This window comes from Miscanthus floridulus, chromosome 7 (genome assembly GCF_019320115.1).
Source record: "Miscanthus floridulus cultivar M001 chromosome 7, ASM1932011v1, whole genome shotgun sequence".
In the NCBI taxonomy this organism is placed as follows: Eukaryota; Viridiplantae; Streptophyta; class Magnoliopsida; order Poales; family Poaceae; genus Miscanthus; species Miscanthus floridulus.
This window is the reverse complement of record NC_089586.1, coordinates 102,210,603-102,224,048: the sequence shown is the minus strand read 5'-3', so window position 1 is coordinate 102,224,048 and position 13,446 is coordinate 102,210,603. Positions and strand designations below refer to the sequence as shown.

Genomic DNA, 13,446 nt, shown 5'->3' with positions numbered 1-13,446 from the left:
ACACAGCATGTATTGAAGCGTTAATTTCTGGAGAAGTTTCCCCTAACTAAAAGTAGCAGAAGTGTCCCCATCGGCCGCATTTTCTCTCTGTGTTAACAGAGCACTGAGCAACCTAATATCAACAGGCCCAATGAACAGCGCAAACTAGTTATTCTCCGCGTGAAGAAAAACTACCTTCCCTTTATTTCTTTATGGCTAGAGCAGCTTGTGTAATCTGCCTCATCTTTTTTCTTTCTTTCTATGTCTCTTGAATTCCTCTCCATTAGCTTTGTTGGTTTGTACTTCTGTTTGTTTTGTTAATATATGCCAATAGGGATGATCGGCCTCCGATCCCTCCTGTTTCCTAACAAAAAAGTGTTCGAGTCTATTATTTGTCTGATGGGGGCACTTGCATTTTCCTAGAGTTTATTATAGGATTTAATGTTTCTATTCTTTCAGTTGTAGGCACATGCCCATCAACAACCAGTTGCCTGTGGCGATTTTGCCAATCTCAAGCAGCCTATTTCGTTTCGGCTTATTCGCTCGTATCTGGCTTATAATTCATGACTTGAACAATGTTTTTCTCTCACACCAAACCAGTCAGCAGTACTTTCAGCCATGACTTATAAGCCAATTCAGCCGAAACGAACAGCTGAAGATCTGCAGGTGACTTTGCCAATCTCAAGATCTGTAGGTTTCAGCCTAGCCTTCTGGAGGTGCTCATAGGGTTAGAATGTGTTTAGGTGTGTGCATAATCTATAGGGATAATCAAGTAACTTTGATATATGGCAATGAAATAGAACGTTAACGGAGCTTGGGCCTGTAATCAACGAACCAACTAAGAAAGGTATAGTGCGCAGATCGCTCATGGTCCAACAACTATTTCTTTCTTTTTAATCATGCAACAACTACTTCTAGTGACAATAAACGGTAATGAAGCCATTGACTTTAGAGTAAGAAATGGGAGTAAAAAAGGGTAAAAAGAGTCCAAGCTAAGTGGCACAAAAACTGAACTATATATACTAGCCACACAATTTGAGCGGATCACCTGCCAGTTCATGTGACTTCATCATTTGGAAAAAGATGTCCAAAGTAAATGTCAATCTCATGGATTGCAAGTCCTGGAATCTTGATCACAAGCTGGAAAGTTTACAGTTGAGGAAGTTTATTGGGCTGTTACAAATCTATGAATCGATAAACTATGTATTTGCTACCATGTTGCACTCAGACATCTGTAAGTTAGCATCACGATTGACGCAAGAACAGAACGGATCAAAGCTGATTAATAACAGTATGCGGAACATCAGCACCTATCTAACTTCACAATGGCATGCATGTCGCGTCCCCTCGTGCTCGTCAGTGCTCCCAGAGCAGCAACGGCTCGTCCCAGGACAAATCATAGCCACAAGACGTCAACGGCGGCGGCAGCGCGAAGCCGAACTCAAGTAGAACGTCCGGCAGCTCGAAGAGCGCCAGGTCAAGGATGTGCCCGTCCGCCAGCATCGAATGCTCAGACGGCGGCGCAGCCGGCTTATCGCTCCGCGCACTGTCGTCGGCGTCGTTGCCGGAGGAGCTAGATGCGGCCGGCTTTTCACTCTTGTCATTGCGGGCGCCGTGGCTAGAACCGCTAGACGTGGGCGGCGCCACGCTCTCCCCCGTCTCCATCGCGGCCGCGAGCGCCGCGGCGGCACGTACGTCCTCGGGCGCCGCCGATGCGGCGCGGGGCAGCTCATGGGACATCTCCGGGAAGTTGAGGTGCGCCACGCGGCCCTTGATGGCGAGCGCGGCGACGTCGTGCGCGCGCGCCGCCATCTCGGGGGTGTCGAAGGTGCCCAGCCAGATGCGGGACTTCTTGCGGGGCTCCCGGATCTCGGACACCCACTTGCCCCACGCGCGCATGCGCACGCCGCGGTACGTTGGGTGCTTCAGCTCCCGGCGCGGCCGCTTCCGGCTGCTCGAGCCGCCGCCGGCGCCGCCGCTGGTGTCATCCAAAGACTGCGACGACGAAGCGACGGGGGAGCCCGGGCCGGTAGCACCGGAGCTGCTGCTGCAGGTGATGCAGGCATCGGACACCGGGGACAGTGCTCGCTCTTCTTCCATGGTGGGCGATGAACAATGTGCAAAGCTGGCAGTCACAAGCAAGCTCATGTCATGAGTGATGACTTTGCTACGAGCTCCGAGTGTGAGCCAGTGAACTATATACTCGCCGGGAGGAATTAACAATTTCGCTTCGTCAAAGTGGCGAGTCCCATGGCTACAGTATTTTCTGCATTCCCGAAAGAAATGTGATTGGCATGCGAGTTGCGAGGCAACGAACACACAACAAATAAACCAACGGTATTTTCAATCATGTATTATTAGTCAAGCGAATATGACATATAATGATTTAGATTAGAGAAAGGCTAGACAGCTTATTATGACGCGCTTTGCTCCAAGGTCTTGTATTACTGCGACATGCAGTGAGTTGCTAACTTGGTCATCCTGATGAACCTTCATCAGTGCTGGGTATTGGATGGCAATCTCTGCAGCAATAAACGTGATCAGATTGGAAGATGCCATTTCCAGCTAGCTCTGTTAGTACCAACAACCATGGGATCTCGCCCTGTTCGCTTCTCTTATAATTCGTCTTTTTTAGCTTATTTTTTTTAGCCGGAATAGTATTTTTCTCTCACAACAAATTAGCCGAAAACAGTGTTTCGGTTTGTTTTTTCAGCGAAACGAACGGAGCCATTTTCACATAAAAACCTAGGATCTGACAATTAACGGCCATATGTTGTTTCTTTTTAATTAATTAGAAGTACAATTCTCATGTCAGCTGTTTACTACTTCCTTTGTACACCTTCAGAGCCAAGCTAGCATAGCGTCTAAAGTTTGTTCCAGATATGTTATCCTCCGAGATCCTAGGCACGCCGCGCGCCCCATCAGTCGGCCTCCTGCTGGTCGCGCCCCTTCCCACGATATCTAGAGCCGTGCCCAATGACTCTCTGAACATACCTATGAAACACGGAACACTTGAATGCAACATACATCTAAAGCAGATGAAACTTTTGAAACATACATTTGCAACATGTATGTGAAACATATGCAACATCTAGATAAAACACTTGCAACTTGCAACATGGAAACACTTATTGCAACATAAGATTAAAACAGCTGAAACATTTTGAACATACTCTTGCAACATATATATGTGTGAAACATATGTAACATCCATATAAAAAACGCTTGCAACATACGTCTAAAACATATGAAATATTTTGATCAAACGCTTGCAACATGCCTCTGGAACACTTTGCAACATATGCAACATCCCGATCTACTTTTGCAACATTCATATAAAGCATTTGCAACATACATCTGGAACATCTGAAACACTTTAAATATATGCTTGCAACATGTCAGGCCCGACACTCTAGTGGGAGGCGGCCACCATGTCAGGCTCATTAAGGAACTCGATAACCGCCTCAATGGGCAGATCGGGGCTGGGAGGTGGCGGAGTGAAGAGCACCACAGGCTTGGTTGCCGCGAGCTTCTTCCGCTGGGGGCACCGGGGCACGCAAAGCCTCGATGCAAGCGTGAAGTACGGCACGGCGGCGATGCCCTCGCGGTCTCCAGCCGTAGGAGGAGGTGATGATGAGGACGCCGACTCTGGCGATGACAGCGGCGAGCAGCAGGTGCGACTCTAGCACCGCAATCCGACGTCGTGGAGGCGAGTGAGGGCCCCGGGGCAAAGGGAACAGGTGGTCACTGTTGGAGAAGGCGGGCAGTGGGCGGGTGGTAGGAAACGCTATGATGGTCGAGCTAGTTGGGAATGTCGCTGTCTTTTTTTTTATTTTGAGAAACGGTGAAAGAATGAAGGTAAAGGGAAACATGCCTATTGGGCTAGTAGTGCATAGACCCAGAAAGCGGGATGTCCGGATGGTCGGACGCCTGCACTGTAGCATTTCTGTTTCTAGATACATATCTTTTGCACTTACATATATACTGTGTCTAGATATATAGTAAAAATAAGAGTTAAATATACAAGCAACCTTCAGACTTGTAAGGGTGTGTCCCTTAGGTCCACAAACTTAAAAAAATGTATTCTTGGATCCCTAAACTTGTTAAGTGGTGCATTACAGGTCCATGCCAGCCACGTGGACGTTTCTTGCTGATGTGGCAATACCAGTGTGGCATATTTTTCTACATTTAAGTGCGCATGATTTCTCTTCTCTCACGAATAGATCATTTCTTCTTCTTGCTTCCCTCTTCTCTCATGGTGATTGCAGCCCGTGGACATACGTGGCGTGAGACAGGCTGGGGTCGGCATGAGACATGAGGGGAAACAACAATTCATTGTGTGTGAAGAGGGAAGGAGACGGATTAAATGTAAAAAACATGTCATGTTGGCATGCCACATCAGAATGCATTCTCAAAGTTTATGAAACTAAGTGACACACTCTTATAAGTTTGAAGGGCCGCTAGTGCATTTAACTCTAAAAGCAATATATTTAGAAAAGTCAAACTGTATTATAATTTGGAACGGAAGCACAGTAGACAGACAACATAAATAGGATTAGTCATCTATTCTAGTTACACTGCCAACCCATAAGTATTATCCCTACCGACGCTAATTATGTGTCACTAGGGATACTCTATGGTATGAATAAGAGTATCCATTCCAACGCCAATTGACAAATTACATGCCGATAGGGATAATAGAGTGTCCCTACAAATGCCCTTATTGTTATAAAAAAAATTGCAGAATACACACACAAACATCTGTTTTGAACATGAATGCATGTCATGCATGTTAGTTGTTCATAGCATACAACTTCACTCTTCAGGCACTACTCATTGTTTGCCTAATCCAACTTTACAATGCAAGTAATGTGGCAAACATCCATAAACAAATACTTAGCGGTTTCATGTCTAGCCGAGACCACGGAGAAAGCGGACTGCTCAGCGCCGCCGCAGGATGACCATCCGGTCGACGACAGCGACAACTCCGTCGCACGCCGCCTCAAGCCCTCAAGAGCTTCACCAGGCGAGTGCTGAAGAAGCGCGACTCTCCGCTAATTCACCAGACTCCGAAGCAGCTGTCACCTGCTAAGCAGGCGCTTCCGCGCGGAGCAAGCAGCTGGTGGCTCAGAGCCTCTCTCGAGTTTCGGCTTCCAAGCGAGGTGAGGTTCTTGTCATGCAGCGTATGGGCTACATCATAGCTCAGTCAACGCCAAGCGTGTCAGGACAGAAGGCCTACGAGAGGCTCTTAGAGGGTAAGCTGACGTTGTCCAACATAGAAGCATTGGACGCGCTCTTCGCAGACACCGGGAAAGGCTCAAGCAAGCAGCACTGGAGACATAAGGCCACCTCTTAGGTTGCGTTGTAGTGTTTTTATCTGTTGTATACCATTTGTGTAATATCGAAGTTTCAGTCCGCATGCTAGGACGGTCCAGCCTCAGGTTGTCGTTGTCGACCTCCTAGGACAATCGTTGGAGGCGCGTCGTTTGTATGGTTAAACTTTTATTTTTAATACAATGATGCGCAAATCTTTTGCGTATTCGAGAAAAAAACAAAATACATATACTCTACTTCATGCAACAGTGTCTCAAACTTAAGCTAGGTAGTAATTTTCATGCAATAAGAAAATATTGCTGAACTTCAATGGATAATAACTAAAACTTGGTAAATTCCATGCAAGTAAAAAAACATCCATGTACTTCATGCAGTAACAAAATACTCACTAAACTAGATCTTTGTGAATTGAACATTAAATAATTATGAAATAGTATAAATAGTTCATCATCAAAGTTGACAGCTTTTTAATTTAAGATGATTTACGTATATAAATATTCAATATAAATTCTCGGATCGGATTTGAGATAGTTAACAATGTCAAATGGTGAGACAAAGTCAACATCAAAGTTGTAGTATACTCAACAAAATCTACAACTTTGCGGTTAACAACTTTTCATTTTAGATCTTTTAGTGTGTCAAATATATAATATAAAAGAATAGCATCACTTGTATATAGTCACATGTGTCATGTAGCTCAGCTGGTATGGACAAGTTGAGGTATTGAGTTGCAAAATACATTTTTATCAATTATCACTGCTGGATCTAGAACCAGCAGTGATAGGCTCACTGCTGGACCCAAATTCGGCAGTGATATCGAATTTAGACCTGACAGTGATGGGCCAATCTGATGTGGTGATAGCAAAAACTACATATTTAGAAAAGCCAAAATATGTTTCAAATGAAGTATCAATTGTTACTGTTGTGTAGATTCAGATTGAACATTTACAAATGTTATGTTAGATTTTCCTTCAAAGTTGTTTCATAGTCATACTATTTGTCGTGGGAGTTGTGTCCCAGGGGCCAGTATGTTATAAAAAACGTTACCCTTTCCCGACTAGGAGTAAAACGGTCAAAGCAGAGGCTTGGAAGCCAAGAGTCCCTAACTATGCTAAGGATTGTAAGCCTATTTTTTTTTTGGAGAGTTACTCCAGCCGATGTTTTTTCAATACTTACTGGATCTCGTTGTCAGCTAGCCTTGAGCAAATCGAGCCTAGCCTACAGGCTTGACCTGAGCCCAACGAGTTTTGGCCTACCCATGAACCTTACTAGACAGAGCCTGGACACAAATCCCACTGTCTAGATTTTTTTTTCTTTACCTAGGCCTGGCAGTACTATTTTTAGCTATTTTACACTGTAAATGCGCAGATGGCCCGCCTAGGCTCGGGCCTGGCCCAAAAAATTAGGACCGATTTGTCCAGTGGGATGGTCATGGGCGGGACTTTTTTGGCCCAAAATAACCGGGGTTTTTTTTTGCCTGGCTTGAACCCAACCCGGCCCCTCAAAATGCTCAGGTCTATTGTCAGCTATGAGTGCATTTTTGCGATCTTCAATGTCTTATTTGACGAGGGTGTTTGCAAATATCTATTTTCTTTGCTATCTTTTCAATGTGACCTTCAAGGTCCAACAATGCATTGAACGACCAAAGAAAAAAGACATTGATTTGGTCTTTGAGGTACCCTTATTTTTTTAGATCATTTTGTGTCTTGTTGTCCATCTTTTATACCATTCTTTTTTTGAGATATATCAGATGTGAGGTACTATTTTGAGTGTATTTATATAAAAATAAAAGTATATAACGATAAAGGTTGTTAGCGCTCAGAACTCAAGAGTCAAGTCACCTGAAGAGATTCAGACCCATGGAATGGCTGTGTACGCGCAGCATGCAAAGCGGGAAGTTGCAAGTTCGTCCGCATGGTCGCTGCGCCTTGTTTAGTTGGGTGAAATTTAGGAATTTGGCTATTATAGTATTTTTGTTTTTATTTGACAATTAGTGTTCAATCATTAACTAATTAGGCTCAAAACCTTCGTCTCGCGATTTTCAATTAAATTGTGCAATTAGTTTTTTTTTCGTCTATATTTAATGCTCCATATACGTATCACAAAATTCGATATAATAGCTACTGTAGCACATTTTAGAAAAACTTTTTGAACTAAACAAGGCCCTGTACGGACGCCATTGGCCTGGTTGGAAGTTGCAGACTTGCAGCAGCTTGCGAGCTGTGTGGTACTGGTACCAGTACCAGGACCGACTTCTGTTCTCTGGACAGCTAGTATCACGACCTACTAGGAGCACTAAATTAGGCTCGTGCAGCGATTAAAAATGCCCCGAATCTTCCACCCAGAGATCCTGAAGATTTGGATCTTGCTCGCTACGGGCCGCAGGCTTGCAATAATGCAAACTACTGCATATACACCGATGGAAAAAGCACAGCTAATCAGGCCGTTTGGCCAGCTCAAATCAACCGCACAATAATATTTTTTTCTCATAATAAATCAGTACTAATCAGCTCAAATCGACTCAGAAACCACCTGACGAACAAGCCAAATAAGTACATATTGCATCACTGTATGCAGAAGCTCGATGCATGTGATTAGCAGTAAAAGGCAAGATCATGAATCAACTCCCATTGCGGCTCTCACTCTCAGCACGCATGTGTCTTAGGCTAGTCTTAGGGATGAGTTTCGTTGGGTTGTTTTCAAAATTGTCATGTCATATATAATAAAATAAAACTCAGATGAAATACCACCTCTCAATACAAAGTTTCATTCTAGAGTTTTATAGATATTTAATTTCTTAATTCATAGAGTTGATAATCGTGCTAAGAGAGTTTCATCTAAATGAAACTTATTTCTTCTCTCTCTTCTTAAATACAGTATCATATCATAAAAAATGCCTACGTAACAACCTATTTAATGCAAATGAAACTCACATTAAACTCGCGCAGAGACGGACCTTAGAATCGTCCTTAGGCCTTGTTTAGTTCAAAAACTTTTCTCAAAAAGTGCTACAGTAGCCATCACATCGAATCTTACAATACGTGTATGGAGCATTAAATGTAGACGAAAAAAAACTAATTGTACAGTTTGGTTGGAAATCGCGAGACAAACGTTTTGAGCATAATTAGTCCATAATTGAATACTAATTACCAAATAAAAACGAAAGTGCTACGGTAACTAAATTCCCAAATTTCATCAACTAAACACAGCCTTAGTCTACATTATGCAGCTAGCATTGCTTAATTAAGAGCAATCCCGAGGGCGGAAGAACACTGTAGCTGCACGCCGGCATCGATTCCCTGACCAGATCCCGTATTTTGAGATGCCCGTATCGCCATTCCACGTGAATAGAAAAGAGGGGCCAGGCGCTCGACATGAATACATGTATCCCAGCTCACCGAACGGCGAGCTGCTGGAGGAAAAAGAAGCCCCTTGTTTAATCGTGATGGCGCGCGCCCCTCGCGATTTGCATACATATAAACAACTTAGCCCCACCAATTCCTTTGTTTAATCTCGCCCAAAGCGCATCATCTGTGTTTAAACGCCTTTTCCAAAGCTAGCTGCTGCTGGCTAGCCCGATTTTTTTTTAATTTTAATATTTTTTGAAAAATAATTTTAAATTTAATAATGCCTGTTTTTTTATAAAAAACTAATACTTTTGGCCGCGTCTACTGCCATAGCGTGACCAAATGCCTGTGCCGCGTCATGTATGGTGGCGCGGCAGAGCGCTGACATGGTGGCGACCGGATTCACGATCGTTGACGTGACATGACTCTGCCGTGCCACCGATCTTGACGCGACAGGGCCAAATAAATATCGCGAGCAAGCCCGCCCGCCCGCCGCCAGCCGCACGCGCCCCGCCGCCGCGCAGTGCCCGCACGTGCCCGCCGCGCCCGCCCACTCCCCAAACAGCGCCCGTGCCGGCCGCGCCACGAACGTCGGCGCGTCAAGGCCGCCCGCTCCTAAGGTACATCCCTCTCGATTTCAAGTTATTTTGATTATTATTGATTTATGATAATTAGTGATTTAGGATAGTTAGTAATTTAGGATAGTTAAGGTTTCATGATTGTTTTTTATTTATGATAGTGATTTAAGATAGTTAGGTTAGTGAATTTGTTTGTGATTTACGTAGGTAGTTTTTAGGTTTGAGGTTGTGTGTTAGTATAGTAAGGCTTTTGGGTTTAGGGATTGATTAGGTATTTATTTGTCGGGTATCTTAGGATGGGGTACTCCCAGCAAAACATCAAACGGGTTGCCAAGGTCTCATCTAAAAATAATAAAAGCAAGAAGGTAAGTTGTGGGCCCCTCCTCAACCGTGACCGAGCCCACTGGGTCCTCCCCCTCCTCGCTTCGAGCCTCGAGCAGGAGGCCTCGGCATCTTGACGCCAACTCCGCTTCGCGCGAGGCCCCCCCCGGGAAGGCCTCGGCAGAAAACACCGCTTCTGCCTCGCCCGAGGCTCTCCACGAAAGGCCTCGGTAGGAGGCGCATTCTCCGTATCGCGTGAGGCCTCGGCAAGGAGCCTGATCTCCGTCTCGCACGAGGCCTCATTCTCCGTATCGCTCGAGGCCGGCTCGTCCGCGGTCCGTCACCCCCCGCCTCGGCCGACTCTCCCGACAGCGAGTCACGTCTCATTAATACTTTCAACCACTCCCGCAATCTCAGCCGAACAGTGGCTCAACGTCACAGAATGGCCGACGCGACCCGAAGTCGCATCAGCGCCATACCGGCTGGGACAGGGCACGGCAGGGATTACCGGCCACTGTGTCCCAGCACTGTGTCCACGATCAGCGCCTGGGGCAGGGTATGACAGGGGTTACCGGCCACTGTGTCCTAACGCTGCACCCACGACCCGCCGCCCGCTCAAGGCCTCGGCACTGTACATCGGGGCCTCGGTAATCTCGGGGTTCATGCCTACCGAGACCCCCCACCGCAGTACAAGCCTCAGCACCGACCGGGCCTCAGCCTCGCGCACAATCTGTCCACCACGGCTTGCACGTTCGTCGCCACGTCCGCTCCGAGACATTCCCGGGGCTCCCACGACGCACATGATCTGATGGGGACAACCACACCACCCCCATACTTCAAGGACGGATCACTCCTACGACCACGCCGCAACAGGAACAGGCCACAGGGTTCGGACGTGCCGCTCCAATTAGCACGACGCCGCATAGTGATACATGTACTGACCTCGTCCTCCCTTCAACTATAAAAGGAGAGGACTTGGGCCACTTAGGGGGCGGGGGGGCACCGGATAACACACACACACATTCCAACCGCTTGAGAGCAACGTCTCAGACGGCCCACATGACACCCTGCCGAGACCTGGGACTAGTTCCCTCTCTCCCTTAGCTTGTAACCCCCTACTACGAGCACTTCGGTGCAAGGAATACAAGTTCGATCTCTCAGACTGGACGTAGGGCGCCGATTGCCCGAACCAGTATAAACCTTGTGTCTCTTTGCATCACCATCTGGAATCAGGAGCACGCAGAACAAATTCACTAGTCGGTCGAGGACCCCCCGGTCCGGAACACCGATAGTTGGCGCGCCAGGTAGGGGGCGCTGCATGTCAGTTTCATCATCCTAGCAGGTTCTGGATGGCAGACCCCAGACGACCATTGCGTCTCGGCACCGTAGTTTGGTTCGAGAGCCTAGAATTCATGTCTCTAGGGCATGAATACGACATGGTACTCCTCACTCCCCGAGCCCCACCGTCCGACGATGAAGTTACGCACCGGCAGCCCAGGCGCAGGCGGCGCCCGGGCGGCCGCTCTCGCCACGCTCGTTAGGCACGACGCGAGCAAGGCCACCCCGACGCTACGCGAACCCAGGGCGACATGCCACTCCTCGCCGATATCCTACGACCAGCTGTTGGTATGGGGTCCCTGGCCAGGGACCCGTCTAGCCTGAGCTTGGACAAAGGGAAAACGCCGGTGGCTTGCGATGGTGCCCAGTCGTCAAGCTCCGCTCCACCACTCCCTGAAGAATCGACCCCGGTGGAGCAGAATCTGGCGACGACACCATCCCCATACCCCTTTGGGTTGAGAAATGCCGCTGCTTCTTACGCCTACGCATACGCTGCCACTCATGAGGATCCCTCAGAGCGCTGCCAGCGCTTTCGTCTTGACCTAAGCACCCATGCTGACTCCACGGATGAGGACGAGGCATGGCCCGGAGTGGATTTCTCCGGGCTCCGCGACCCTAGGGCTTTGCGCCAGTTCTTGGCCGCAAGCGACTACTGCTTTGGTTACTCCGACTCCGACGATGAAGGCACTTACAACCCCACTCGTGAGTGCTTCCACGTCGGGCTCGGGATGCCGAGGGTAGGCGAAGAGGATGAGGGGGTAGGTAGCTGCTCCCCACTTCGTCCAGGGGCGGGCGCCGTCATGCCCCCATGCAATGTCCTGCCGGCCGCACGAAATGAGAACATTGCTCTTGCACGACCTCAGCACCCAGACCTAGAGCAACTTTGTGAGCTCTAGGCCAAGGTCGAACAAGACCAACTTCTTCTGCAGCAGCTTCGAGACTCTCTCAAACGGGAACAGCGAGGCCGCGGCGAAGGCGGGGGAGCCCGACGTAGGGCCCGCGATGTGCATCACCGCATCCATGACGACAAAGGGAGCGAGCAACCCCCGGTCTTCAATCGTGCCAGCCAGAACGTCGCGGCTGCGGCAATGCTGGTCCGCGCGATGCCCGAGCCGTCTACCATGGAAGGGCAACGGGTCCGCGGTGAGCTCCGCGATCTCCTAGAGACCGCTGTGGTTCAGCAGGTCGAGAGTTCCGCCTCCCGACGGCACGGGGGCGCCTCGAACCTTCTCATGGCACCACCTCGGTAGGACAGGGAAGCCCCGGCTCGTCCTGAGCCCGACCGAGCGCCAATAGCCCACAGGGTCCCCGTGCTCTTGGACCGCCTCGGCAATCGACGCAAGGTGCAAGGAGACCATGAGGCGGTCAGCAGGCGACGACGCCACGACAATGAGGGGCCCGCTCGGGGCTACCATCCACACCGAGGCAGTCGCTACGATAGCGGCGAGGACCGCAGTCCTTCCCCTGAGCCGTCAGGCCCTCGAGTCTTCAGCAGGGCCATCCGCGCTACGCCTTTCCCTGCCCGATTCCGACAGCCGGCCAATCTCGTGAAGTACAGCAGCGAAACCAACCCGGAACTCTGGCTCACTGATTACCGCCTGGCCTGCCAGCTAGGCAACGTGGACGATGACCTGCTCATCATCCGTAATCTCCCCTTGCTCTTGTCAGACTCAGCACGAGCCTGGCTCGAACATCTCCCTCCCTCTCAAATCCACGACTGGCGCGACTTGGTAAGGATCTTCGTCGGAAACTTCCAGGGCACATACGTGCGCCCTGAGAATTCCTAGGATCTTAAGAGCTGTCGCCAGAAGCCGGGCGAGTCTCTCTGAGACTTCATCCGGTGCTTCTCCAAACAGTGCACTGAGCTACCCAGCGTCGGCGACTCAAAGATCGTCTAGGCTTTCCTCTCTGGCACCACTTGTCGGGACTTGGTCTGAGAATTAGGTCACAACGTACTGCGCTCTGCCGCCGCGCTCCTCGACATTGCCACCAGCTTCGCCTCGGGCGAAGAGGCTGTCGGAGCCATCTTCTCTGACACCGACGCCAAGGGTAAGCGGAGGGAGGAGGCCCCCGAGGCCTCAGCCTCCCACCTCCCTAAGAAAAAGAAAAAGGGGCGCCTGAGGAAGCAGGAGGTCCTAGAGGCTGATTTGGTCGTGGCCACAGAGCGCAAGAATCCCCAAGGCTCCAAAGGCCCTAGGCCCTTCGACGACATGCTCAAGAAACCCTGCCCTTACCACCAGAGCCCGGTCAGGCACGCTCTCAAAGATTGCACCATGCTATGGCGCTACTACGCCAGGCTCGGGCTCCCCGACGACGACACCAAGCAGAAGGGGGTAGACGGTCGGGATGAAGACAAGGACGACGGGTTCCCCGAGGTACGCAACGCTTTCATGATCTTCGGTGGGCCCTCGGCATGCCTTACGATGCGACAGCGCAAGAGGGAACGTCGAGAGGTCTTCTCGGTCAAGGTGGCCACCCCCAGTACCTCGACTGGTCTCGAGAGGCGATCACCTTCGATCGAGATGATCACCCCGACCGTATTCCGAATC

At 49.2% G+C, this 13,446-nt stretch overlaps 1 protein-coding gene across 1 annotated transcript; it reads right to left on the bottom strand.

The window, feature by feature from the left end:
• Positions 1–1,127: 1,127 nt before the first annotated feature.
• LOC136464024 (ethylene-responsive transcription factor TINY-like) lies at positions 1,128–2,127 on the bottom strand. The gene has a single exon (XM_066462991.1). It carries the CDS (start codon positions 2,125–2,127, stop codon positions 1,336–1,338), a length of 792 nt encoding a protein of 263 aa, XP_066319088.1. The 3' UTR covers positions 1,128–1,335.
• Positions 2,128–13,446: the final 11,319 nt, after the last annotated feature.